The 13,880-nt window shown below is 42.9% G+C and overlaps 1 protein-coding gene across 5 annotated transcripts in view; it reads left to right on the top strand.

The window, feature by feature from the left end:
* Window positions 1-13,880, top strand: part of LOC124118187 (rab11 family-interacting protein 4-like) — a 297,536-nt gene that overhangs the window by 30,409 nt on the left and 253,247 nt on the right. For all 5 annotated transcript variants that reach the window (XM_046480299.2, XM_048387107.1, XM_048387106.1 and 2 more), the window contains exon 3: window positions 7,793-7,884. In XM_046480299.2, the coding sequence (XP_046336255.1) occupies window positions 7,793-7,884 (92 nt within the window). The remainder of the gene's footprint in view (window positions 1-7,792; window positions 7,885-13,880) is intronic.

The raw sequence follows: 13,880 nt of genomic DNA, 5'->3' as shown, positions 1-13,880 counted from the left end.
ACAAGCCACACTAGATCATCTCAAGCTTCACTAAAGACAAGCAGTGAGCAGTTCTACAAGCAGAGAACAAGGGGGTATGAGAAGGCAGATGTCTCTTGGAAGTAATTAGTTAGAAAAAGTGTTGTGGGATGAGGACTTCATCCCCAAAAGAGACACTTATCTGTTCAGGTTGTGGGCAACATCAAATCACTGGTGCCCCTCATCCTAGGTGCATATTGTGCAATAGCACTTGCACACAAAATCAAGGTGCAGTTATTGCGAACCTTTGTCCAAAGAGATGTTTTGAAAACTTTCTTGGGCATGGCTCAATGACCTTTACTATAAAAAGAATACTGGAGCGTCAGCAAAGTGATTCAGTCCGTTGTGACATCCAAAGATGGATGACATGTGAGTGTTGCGTGGGGACGCCGTCTCTCCTTCTGAGGAGTGATCTCGTTGCTCATCCCAATCTCCCAATATAGTTAAGGAACCGATGTACCTTTCAGGTTTTAATGTAACCAGTCACGTACATCCGGAAGCGTCTGGTAAGGTGGATAATCTAGGCTTGGAAGAAGCAACCAATCTCCCCTCTATGACATGTTTCCCCTTAAACTTAAATGAGTTCACAGAAAAGATAACCAATTCCATGATTGACAAACGTATGCAATCAACGTCTCATAAAATCTCACATCTAAAGAATCCCTCGCACAACACAAGATTCAAAAGAGATCTAAGGCTGAATATGACTGGGCATCCTCACACAGTAGACACTCACGCAGTCAAGTTGAGTCCGCATATTATGAGGACAGTAGGAGAGATAAAAAGGACATGGAGAATCTCATAGATCCCCTCCCTACCACGCACGTCATAAGGTAGATCGTGAATCACAGACATCGCATCGCAGTGAGCACAGAAATACACCAGTCCCATCCAGCCACTATGATAGACAAACTGACAACAAAACTTGTGCACATCATGATAAATTTGCCAAGCATGCTCCATCCCATACCGTTACACAGTCCAGTTATATGGGCAGGGAAAGCGAAGTTTATGTTACGTCACAATCACACAGTTATAGAACACTGATTCCTGCACCGCTAGCCACAGATCAGATGACCGGAATTTTCTATCCCCAGTGCAGCCTGAGCAGGGGGTGCGGTGTTATCGTTAACACTGTTTCTTCCTGCAATTAGGACACTTCTGCTGGGGATAATTACAAACCCATTAATTATTCCATTAAAGTCATCATTGCAGAACTTTATGATCTGATGCTGACCTTAAAACCAGATAGCAAAGATAACCAGCTCCCAAACCCTTGTTAGAACGTGCTGGGTATGAAGAACCTGTCAGTAAAGCTGAAGATTTATGATGTCATGAAGAAAATCGAAACACCCTTGAAAGCTTCATCAGCACATAATATCAGACTTGGTATGCACGCTATTAATAAAAGCGCTTACAAGACACATGATGCTCCCTTCGCACAACAGCCTACTAAAGAGGATGAATTTTATGACCTTGTTAAGAAACCTAACATCAGGATGCATGTTGACATGGCCAAAATCAGGAACTTCGACAACATCAATAAACAATGATAAACATCAGTTAATACATTAACTAGGTTGCAGCTGGAATTCGTCACGTCATCCCTCCGACCAATCCGAGCGAAGACCTACCATTAGATACCCCCATGGAGAAGACACTACAGCAGGCCGGGTTTATTCACAGCTCATTGGACCAGATGCTGAAGATACAGGAAGATCTTCAATCAGCACTAGTTTGGATGTCAGCACAGTTCCTGCTCATGAAAAGAAATCATCTGCTGCAGCAAGTTCATCATATGATTCCAGATCCGCTAAGAAGATCCATGCTATCACAACCTACTTACAGCGTCGCAGATATTCAACGGCAGACTGAAGTCAGTGAAAGAAGCTATTGCATCATCGGCTAGTCAGAAGTTTCAAGAATCCACAATCTCATTGGCATCCAAGATCCAGAAAATGCCTGTAGATTTTCAGCATCAAGAACAGAATCCTAAACCTATTTGGAGCCTCAACATGGATGGACAGATCGTTTCACTCCAATAAAAAGAACTCCACAGATGATCATCCCACTTCACATAGACGAAGAGGTAGAGGCACATGAGGTTTCCAAGGCTGATACCACCGGAAATGACTTAAACAGAGCTCAACAGATTTCTGCAGACCCTGCCGAAATTGCCTGCCCATTGGACAACGATTTAGAACTTCAGAATATCAATCCTACAAGCATATTGAATCCTGTCTAACTAGCCTGTCTCATAGACATCGACCCAAGACTGCCCAAGTTCAGCACTCCCCCCTACTCAGGGACCAGTCGGTGGTCGCCTTATGCAGTACGCATGCAGACAACTGAGAAGCCATCAGAGACGACACATGGCTGCTCGAAAAAGAAGTTGAAGAATGCCTTAAGACAAGCAGATTGGATGATAAGCCTAGATCTCCAGAATGCTTATCTTCACGTTCCCATCCATCCAAGTCATCGTCGGTATCTGCTCTACACAGTCAACGGTCAGAGATACCAGTTCAGGGTACTTCCATCACCTCATGGTTATTCACCAGGATCACCAATCCCGTCATCGGCTTCACCCACCTAAAACTCATAAGGTTACACGGATATATAGACGACTTCCTAACAGCCGATCAGGACAAGTCACAGATCAGATTAAATACAGTGTGCCTTATTCAGCTACTAACACACTTAGGTTTCCTGGTTCATCATCAAAATCAGAATTAGAACCCACAGGACATCACCTAGACATCACGGCAAGATTTCTTCTCAACATGGGCATAGTAGCCCTCCAGAGGACAGATATACAAGGGTCAAAGACATATGAAGCGCACTCGACCAGCCCATCAAATCAAGATGCTGGTGGATTTCTTGCCTAGGCACGCTCACCTCCATCCAAGATCTAACCTACAGAGGTAGACTGCAGTTACAACCCCTGCTAAACTGGATGAACACTACCAAAATCCTAGAGCTACAAAAACTAATTCAATCTCCGCCAGTTGCGAATCTCAGAACTGCATTGGTGGCTAACTCGCCATAACGTCATGCCCGGTATTCCACTCTCATATTCCCCCCTCCCCTCTACATCAACTCTACACATGGGTGCCCATGTGGACGATATTACAGTACAGGGAAAATAGTCCACCAAGAAAAGGAGTTACACATCAACTGCCTAGAAATGAGAGTGATATATCTAGCTCTAGAAGCATGGCCACTCGTCAGTAAAGATTGCTACAGACAACTCAACTGAGGTTGCTTACATACAGCACCAGGGGGGCACAAAGTATCAGCCTTTGTTGTAGGAGGCTACAAATTTATTTGCCTTGGTAGACTCAGTGACTTGCAGGATCGAAGCAAGACACATACCGGGCAAGTTGAATATTCCAGCAGATTACCGATCCCGGGAAAGCAAGATCGTACCCAGGGAATGGTCACTATATCCCGAAATATTCAAGTGGATAACCTCCCTATAGGATACTCCAAACCTAGACCTACTCGCCACATGTCTCAACAACAAACTGGGGGTGGTCGGGTAACCTAGTGGTTAAAGCGTTCGCTTGTCACGCCGAAGACCTGGGTTCGTTTCCCGGCATGGGTACAATGTGTGAAGCCGATTTCTGGTGTCCCCCGCTGTGATACTGCTGGAGTATTGCTAAAAGTGTTGTAAATTCAAACTCACTCACTCACTCAACAAACTACCAGACAATGTCAGCCCTGTACCAGACACGCTAGCTCTCCAGGTAGACGCTCTTTCTATGGACTGGGAGGGAATGTTCGCTTGTGCATTTCCCCCATGGGCTCTTCTAGACAGAGTTCTGAAGAAAATAGAAGAGACAGACTGTGTCATAATACTTATAGCCCCGGCATGGCCAAACAAGGCTTGGTTTCCAAGGTTACTACCCCTCCTAATGGAAAAAGCTCTGAAACTCTCGATACGTCACGATTTAATGAGACAACCGAAATGGGACATATTTTACGTTCGCCCAATCTCCACCTTCACGCTTGGAAGTTATCTCAAATAAGAAGCAAGCCGCCGTTTACTCTAAATCAGCTGCACAAAGAGTGGCAAACTCATGGAGACCAGCATCGTCTGCCCTATACAATAATGGATGGGACAAGTTCGTTGAGTGGAGAAGGAGAAATTCTTTAGATGTGGAGATAAAGATACCTATAGTTGTCAAATTCTTGCTGTTCATCAGAAACGACAAGAAATTTCGACATGGCACTGTCACAGGCTATAGATCTGCCCTGGCATCAGTATTACAACATATCTATAGGTATCCACCCAGTATTGAATCGAAGTCTTTTGCACTGGAAGACATTAAAACACCACATATATTTCCCAAATGGGATCTATCTATAGTATTGTCAGCATTGATGAAACCACCCATGGGTAGTGTGACATTACTATTAGTTTCCAGGAAAAATGGTTTTCTCCTAGCCATAGCCACTGGGGCTCGTGTATCAGAATTACACACTACTGACATTTCCACTGTAACTCATACCCAAATATGGAAATCAGTGTCGTTCAGATCACTTCTGGATGTTATTACCAAAAACCAGTCATCAACCTTCGGCCCACTCGGAGCCAGGCAATATACAATACCAGCCTTAAGTAAAAGTGTGGACTATCCAGACAGATTACTTTGTCCCATAAGAGCCTTGAGAGACTTCATTACAACTACTCAACACCACAGAAAGCAGAGAAAACATCTTTTTATCTCTTGCAAACCCTTGTCAGAAAAGGACATAAGCAAGGGTACTTTTGTGGATGGCTCAGATCGATGTTTGTAGATAGTTACAGACTGGCACATGTCTCCACACCAACTTGGGGAAGCTGCAGACCTCACGAGATCAGAGCTCTTCAACAAGTCTAGTCACATGGAATACAGTCTCCATTGAACAAGTCATAGCTAGCTGCCAGTGGAAGTCCTATAACATGTTGTTAAAGTTTTACTTCCGAGACATATAGACCGATCTCGAAGCATTATACACTTTGGGACCCTTGGTGGCAGCCCAGGTGATAGTCTCCAAGTAGCCTTGGCCTTGCAACCCCTTCTTCTCTCAGGAACTGGTGTGTGTGTGTGTGTGTGTGTGTGTGCGTGTGCATGCGTGCGTGCGTGTCAGAGATCAAAGGATACAAAGTGATATACGGTTTCTACTTGATAATCTAGGATGTATGACGTACTACCACCAGAAGTGATGTCATGGGAGACTTCACGTCAGGACTAACATCAATATACATTAAATATCACTATCCTAAAGGGCCTAAACGGAAAGTGATGTGATGTCATATGAGACATATAAACGCAAGTGAGGTCATAGAAATGACAACCGGAAGTGATGTCATAATATGTTTAAGTATCACATTGATGGCTCAATATATGTATATAATATTAGTAATATGACGTCATCTATGTCTATCCTTGAAGTTAGGTTATTAAACCTAATCCGTTTTGGTCCCTTTTGTATACAATTCATGTATTCCCACTTCACAAAAGCCAACTACCTAAGGGATACTAGATACCAGCTCCCACCAGTCCTTCTGGTGTATACTGGATGTAATAGAGGTAAGGTATTCACAAGAATTATCTAACAATAGTTATCATTGTGCATAATTCTTAGAATACTACCACTATTACATCAGGAATTTAGTTGATGAAGGTTATGGGTTGAAAGAAGTGAGGTGTTGCCCGCCTTGCGCATGCGCAGTGGCATCTCCTGCAAGGGATAGGGTTTCCCTCACAACTATTAGATATGTTGGCAGTGAAGAGGACGTCTTTTGAAAATTTATTAAAATTTGTAGTGTGGTTCTCAGCATAAACAGGAATTTATGGCTATGATGTAATAGAGGTAGTATTCTTAGAATTATACACAATGATAACTATTGTTAGATATCCTAACAGTACATGGTATATCCTAACACTGCATGGTGTATCCTAACACTGCACAGTATATCCTATATCCCAACCCTGCATGGCATATCCCAACACTGCACGGTATATCCCAAAAATGCACAGTATATACCAACACTGCATGGTATATCCTATATCCCAACAATGCAGGGTATAGCCCAACACTGCACAGGATATTCCAACAATGCAAGGTACAGTCAAGTCTCGTTAATCCGACATCGTTGGTTGCACATGATTATGTCGGATTAACGAGTATGTCGGATTAACGAAATTAAGTGATTTGTGATCGAAAATCGGACATCTTCACGATAGATAATAACCGTGTGTTTCCTCGTGTAAATGCAAGTGCTACTGTCTTAACAACTTGCTTCATCTACTTTAAATAGTCTGTCAGTGTTTTCTGTTTCTCACATTTCGAAGGCACATTTCTCAAAGTCCCCTGTTCGCTTGACGTCTAGGGCTGGTGGTTCTTCAGCATCAACATTGTCGAGGTGTAATTTCATTTGTTTCTTATAATAAAGCTTGAAATTCTTTATGATCCCGGCATCTAGTGTTAATTGTTAAAGTTAATCTCTGCAGCCAGTGCGTGTCAAAACACGGGGTTGTGTACTCGCGGGTAGATGACCACGGAGTACGCTGACCACTGTGTCGGATTAACGAGACTGATTAATGAGTGATTTCGGTAATTCGTTGCAAATTAGGTGTGTCGGAGTCGGAGTGCGAGAATGTCGGATTAACGGGACTAAATAGCGCTGAATCAATCGGTTCCCATCATTTGTGTCGGATAAAGCCGAGTGTCGGATTAACGAGTGTCGGATTAACGAGACTTGACTGTATATCCCAACACTGCATGGTATGTCCCAACACAGTACAGTTTATCCTATATACTAACACTGCATGATATATATCAATAAGGCATGGTATGTTCCAATTGATATCTTATGATCAAATATGAATCAGCAGTTTTAATGGTATTTTCCTTCAAAAGCTTCACTTTTAAAGGTTTAGGTAGCTCTTTAACTTTTCAACTGGAATCTGGATATATGTTATAGATTAATTTACTGAGGACTAAAGATAACATTCAGCCGTGTTCTTTAAATTACTGCCATTTTCATTTTGTTTTATCAGTAGGTTACACTAGCTGAGAAAATGTAAATCTACACATTGTATTCTCATTAATCATGGACATTTGGTAATAGCTGAAATTTATATTGTACAATTTGTTGGATAATGCCACATAAAGGTTGTTTTTTATCCCCTGCCCCAACAAAGTTGGCCAATGAAAACAGTTGTCACCTCTTCAACTGCAGCTTTAGGCCAAACCCCCAAATAGGTTTGTTTTGGAAGCCGATTACGGAGGGTGTGATTTCGGCTCTTTCACTTAGATATTATAAAATGCTTTTTATGAATATTATGAATTTTCTCTCTCTAGGAAATTAACTAATTGTATTGAGGACTTTTGTAATAAATCTGAACATTTAGTTATTATGTGATGACAGCCTAAATGCAGGATGATGGCAATGATCACGGTGATGTAATTGAGGTAGTATTCTTAGAATTATCAACAATGATAAATATGCAACATGAAACATGCAAATTCAAACATATTAAAATATCAAATTATCTGTTATAACCAATGATAATCTTTTTTAGACTACTAGACTTACGACTTTGGAAGATTAAAAATATATTTGATATGGAATATTGATGTCCAAATTTTGTTGACAATCTAAGACGTTGGCTCAAATGGAATATCACATTACTTGGTGAGCTATAGTGCAAATTTTGAAGCCTTTGAAACCTATTGATACATGAACCTGTCACACCATTTCTTTAGTTACTTGTTTTTACAGTTCATACTCCTGACGACAGTTTACGTGGAAGCTGTAGCCTTGAAACACTGGTACCAGTTGATTGTAATTCTCCAGAACTCTCTTTAACAGAGGTATGTATTATTCTGTGGCTCTCAACATTCTTGACCAACTTTAAAGTTAGCACACAACTTTTAATGTAGGACACACACTCAACCTCAAGGAGGCATAAATAATTATCCCAGAGGTTCAGACAATTGATTTAGATGTTTAGCTTATGGTTGTACATATCAGTGGCTAACTTTGTTGACATTTTTAAGCATGTCCAGGTGAGCTACAATGCTCTGGCACTATTTTTTAATGGCTGTCTTTGTCAGACAAACAGATGGAGTGGATTCTGTACTTTATGCCATAGGCACATATTACAACATGATGAAATTATAATTGAATGTACATGCTGATGGAGTATAGCGTAGATGAGACTAGTATTCCCACTGGGCTCCCAGTGTGATTAATTATCATAATCCCACCCTCATCCCAGACACATGTCCACTGTGATAGGGGAACTACAATTTTGAATTATTTTTAACATGACTGGAATCATCATCCCTTGAGAACAACTCATTCCTTTTTGTATTTTAGTTATTACACATTCATGCTTGGTTTGCTATGTTTGCAGAATTGCATGTTTAAATCTTGTTGCTGAGGGTGCTCTATGTGTGCCGAGGACCCTTTCGACTTATGCCCAGTTTGCAACCTGTGTACTGTTGTTAGGCACTATGAGTGTCGGCCCCTTTGGTTCTGAGACTTCAAGGCTTATCCGCAGATATGCTGAGAAAGAAAGCCAGAGCACTCACTTAATCATGGAGGAATCTTCACTGGTGACCAGTCTTGTCTGCTTTTTCTACCAGATGGGTCCTCTGCATGGTGGCTGTCAAGCCTGGCACCTCGACCCAGTGTTTCAGTTGATCGTGTCCAAGGTCACAGCTCTGTTTGATAACCCAGACTGGCAATCTCACCAGCCTGCTGCATCCCGCTGGTTGCATGACCATAAGCTGTATGTCGCCTTCATAAGGATAAGAGCTGCTAGGTGGTTGGTGCCAGATCCAGACACACAGGAGACGCGCTTGTCGCCATGACTAGACACACCACACAGGTGCTTGGCTTCATGATCACTTGGTTTTATTGTCTACATGGTGTTTGTACGATGTCAAGTGTGTTTAAGGCTTCATGTCTGTCTTAGACAAAGACATGAATCTTGGGGTTCTAAGATACCACAAACTGTGAGAGTTTAGTTGACATACTTTACTCAGTCGGCAAGATGGCGGAACACCCAAAGTTGTGACGTCATACACATGACGTTATACAAATGACGTCATACACAAATGCTGCTAATAGTGAGACTACTTGTCACATCTCCCTTTCAATAAACAAATTAAAGTTCGCATGGAATGTAGGGTGTATTGATGGATGACTAGAGTCATAAGTTAAAGTCAAAATATTTGGCACAACTGTTCCTTGTATATCGCATTTCTTGTATGTCACTGTTGGTAACTTTCACTTGCTCAAGAGTCATCATGGCACAGTAGGGAAGATTATGAACACCTTCATGTCTCTGGTGACTGTCCAACATAAAAATGAGAAACATTAACTTTAACTGAGAATGGACAACAAACGTAAGACTGAAAGTCGGTTAGTTGACCCACTTAAATTAAGTTTAACTGCTAACATTTTTTTTAATTTTTTTTTTAACACTTTAACTTGATACGTCCTATTCTGTGTAGTCCTTGAGATATTCTGGTTTGCGTATCTCTCTACCTGACCTTGTTGTAACACGCTGCTGGGGTTCATGGGTTTGGTACCCATGTTCTGTCTGTGACTTCGCAGGTGTGTGTGCAGGACTGTGATGCACACCTCTGGAAGGTACGTTCACACTTGTCGTCTCAGGTGAGCTGATGTCTGTCAGCTTTGGAGATTTCCTTGTTACCTCGAGTGTTTCACGACTTGGTGATTCAGATGTTTTTCTCAGATGTCTGCGATTTCGTCTCAGGATCTGATTGTCCTCTGTAATGACCTCGTAGGAACGGGGTCTGTCTTTGATTGGTCCCAAGACTTCTGCTTTCCGCCACAGTTTGTCACCAATTGTTTTGGGTGAGATTCTCACGCTATCACCTCTCTGAAGAAAAGGAAGCTGTTTCGTACCCTGGTTGTAGTATTGAGCTGCCTTGTACTTGAGGTTTCTCATCTTTTCAGTAGTTCCTGAAACAGTCTCCGGAATCAGCAGATTTTCAGGGATAGGTAACAATGTTCGTGTTCGCCTGCTCATGAGCCTTTGAGCAGGACTCGAGTCAAGACCCTGTGTCGGTGTGTTACGAAAGTTCAGTATGGCCAAGTAAGGGTCACTCTTGGCCTGTTTGGCTTTCTTCAGTAATTGTTTTGCAGTTTTCACTGCCTGTTCTGCCTTTCCGTTGCTCTGAGGGTAGGCTGGAGAGGATGTTACATGATTAAATCCCCAGTCATGAGCGAATTTCTTGAATTCCTCTGCTGAGAACTGTGGACCGTTGTCAGATATGCAAGTGTCTGGTATGCCATGTCGTGCGTACTGTCCCTTTAGCTTGTTCACTACTGTGGCTGACCTGGTATCTGTAAGGTAATCAATTTCCCAATAGTTTGAGAAGTAATCTACAGTGATGAGATAGTTGTTGCCATCTAGAACGAACAGGTCTGCTCCAACTTTGGACCATGGTCGGTCTGCTACTGCGTGTGACAACAAGGGTTCCTTAGCTTGTTCCCTGTCGCTTCCACGGCAGATGTCACATTTTGCGACATAATCTTTGACTGCCCCATTCATCCCAGGCCAGTAAATACATTCCCTTGCACGTCGGAGACATCCTTCTGCTCCAATGTGTGAAGAATGAATTTGCACTAACAAGTCTCTTCTCAGGATTCGGGGAATCACTACTCTTTGACCTCGGTAGATAATTCCATCTTGTACAGTCAACTCATCTCAACAGTGGAAGTATGGTCTTGCAGCATCAGGAACATCTTTCAACTGATCCGGCCAGCCCTTCCAAATGATGTCATACACTTGTTGTAGATCTGCGTCCGACTTGACTTTCTCCCGTATCTGTTCCATTCTTGGTTTAGCAATTGGGACGTAGTCTATCATGTTGATGAATTCCTGGTCCATTCCTGTATCTTCAAGTTCAGGCAGTGGTGCTCTGCTTAATGTGTCGGCTAACTGCATCTGTTTCCCAGGCCTGTATGCGAGCTGTATGTCGTAGCGCTGCAGTCTTAGCAACATTCTCTGCAGACGCTTGGGTGCACTGTGTAGTGGCTTCCTAACTATAGTCTCAAGTGGCTTGTGGTCAGATTGAACGTCAACTGGCCTTCCGTACGTGTATTGGTGGAACTTTTCCAGCCCATATATAACTGCCAACAATTCCTTCTCGATTTGGGCATACCTGGTTTCGGCGTCTGTCAATGCCCTACTAGCATAGGCCACAGGTTGACCATCTTGGAGAAGAGCTGCGCCCAAACCTGACATAGATGCATCACACTGAATTGTGACCTGACTCTGTGTGTCGAAGAACTTGAGCACAGGGTACTTGCTTACAAGCCTCTTGATATCATCGACGGCGTCATCATGAATCTGTTCCCAATGCCACTCAACATCCTTCAGAGTCAGCTGCCTTAGCGGTTCACAGGCACTGCTTAGATGTGGGAGGAACTTGCTTAGATAGTTCACGAATCCAACGAAGCGAAGTACACCTTGTACATCTGTTGGTTTCGGCATATCGAGAACAGCTTTGGTCTTTGCTGGGTCAGGCTCTAGACCATTGGATGTAAGACGATGTCCGATGAAGGTAACTTCCTGTACTTTAAATGTTATCTTGTTGGGGTTGATCCGCAGGTTGCGAGCTCTGCAGCGTTCCATGAGCGCTCTGAAGTTTGCATCATGATCTACAGATGCTTCTTCAATGGAGTCTCCTTCGCCATAGATGAGAATATCATCCGCAACTCCTCGTACACCCTTGAGCCCTTCTATGATCTGATCTTGCAGTCGCTGGAATTCCTCTGGAGCGGAGGATATACCAAACGGCATACGTAACCAACGAAAACGTCCAAACGGGGTGTTGAAGGTAGTGAGGTATGAACTACGGTCTTCCATAGCCACATGCCAAAACCCATTCTTTGCGTCCACAACGCTAAACACTTTAGCTTTGCCAAGGTCCGGTAAGATATCCTCAATAGTTGGTAGTGGGTAGTGACTGCGGAGAATTGCCCGGTTTAGGTCTTTTGGATCAATGCAAATCCTAAGTTTATTGGGTTTCTCCACGATGACGAGACTAGATACCCAAGGTGTTGGTTCAGTGACAGGAGCGAGTATTTTAAGGTTCACCAGACGCTCTAGTTCAGCCTTCAGCTTCGGCTTCAGTGCTAGTGGCACTTTCCTTGGAGGGTGAACGACTGATGCCACCGATGTGTCAAGTCGGATCTTGTATGCTCCTTCAAACTCTCCTGTTCCCGTGAAGACATCTTTGAATTCCTCTTCTACTCCCTTCAATGTTAGATTCTGAGGAATATTAATTGAGTGCATGGATGCTGTCATTACTTTATCAACCATAGTAATGTGTTCATGATCCACTCTTATCAACTTCATACTCATAGACGCGTGACTGCCTAATATTGGCGTAGCACAAGGGTCACTGAGGAAAATAAAGTCTACCTTGTACTTTCTCCCATCCTTGGGGTTGACTACTTTTACAGGGCATTTGCCTAAAGGCTTGACGACAGTCTTGTCGTACATTCTCAACAACTGGGATGTCTGCTGTAATTCTGTAGTAGGAGGTAGTAGAGAACTTGGTATCAGGTTGCAGGTGGCTCCCATGTCGACTTGAAATGAAACTGGTTTACCTGCAATGTTCATGGATGCGAATATTTGTCTGGGATATTCAGACTCCTCTTGCACCTGATGCACATCTATCACTGGCTCTGTGAGAGTGAGTGAGTTGATGGTGAAATATTCATCCGAGTCTTCATCTTCATGGATGATATTTACACGTGGTCTAGAGTGGTGAGGTGATTGCATTGTGCGACACATGGCTGGACTGTGGTTCTTCTGCTTACATCTGGAGCAAGTTTTTCCAAATGCAGGGCAGACACTTCGGTTCCTCTCATGTTCTCGCCCACAGAATCTGCACTGTATTGTGTTGCTACTTACAATTGGTTTCACTTGAGTGGCCCGTTGACTGTGCAATCTATAATTCTTTTTCTGTGAGTGATGCCCGCCGGCATGTCCAGTGTTCCAATTCTTTGGTTTATTTGACCAGTTCTTTTCTCTAACTGTGTGAACTGTTTGCGCAGTGTCCAAGGTTTTTAATTGCTCCTTAGAAATTTCTGATGCTCTACATAAGCGTACACACTTCTCCAGATCCAAACCATCCTCTCTCAAGAGTCGTTCACGAAGTTGCTTGTCTGTAACTCCACAGACAATGCGGTCTCTAATCAGTGATTCACTCAATGTACCAAAGTTACATGTGGTAGCTAGGATTTTCAGGTCAGTAATGTATACATCATAGCTCTCACTAGTGTCCTGATTCCTGGTAAAGAATTAATACCTCTCCACAGTTTCCGATTTCTTTGGATTACAATACAGTTCAAACGCATCAAAAACATGTTGTAATGTTCTTTCACCCTCTACCAAGGTGAAGGTTTCATACACTTCCCTACCTTGGGGCCCGATCAGATATCGAAAGTACTTTATTTTCGATTCTGCAGACTTGCCTTCCGTAGAAAGATCAAGGTACAGCTCCGTCTCTTCTCTCCACTTCTTCCATCTGTGTTGAAGATTAGGGGAGTGAAAATCCAACTGATTTGGAGGTTTGAGATGTATGGGTCCTCTCACAACACTCACGTGGTTGCCGCCGTTTTCTATGATCTCTTGCGCCTCCTCGTCTCCCATGACGATCCAATGCTGTTTGAAAACGAACGTACGACTCTCCTCACTGTAATACGTGATGAATGACGTCCGCTTACACTTCTGACACCATGTTTAAGGCTTCATGTCTGTCTTAGACAAAGACATGAATCTTGGGGTTCTAAGATACCACAAACTGTGAGAGTTTAG

The sequence above is a fragment of the Haliotis rufescens genome, unplaced genomic scaffold (assembly GCF_023055435.1).
Source record: "Haliotis rufescens isolate VD_foot unplaced genomic scaffold, xgHalRufe1.0.p SCAF_65, whole genome shotgun sequence".
Taxonomy (NCBI): Eukaryota; Metazoa; Mollusca; class Gastropoda; order Lepetellida; family Haliotidae; genus Haliotis; species Haliotis rufescens.
Note: the sequence above shows the minus strand (reverse complement) of the source record. Positions and strands in the feature narration are given on the sequence as shown.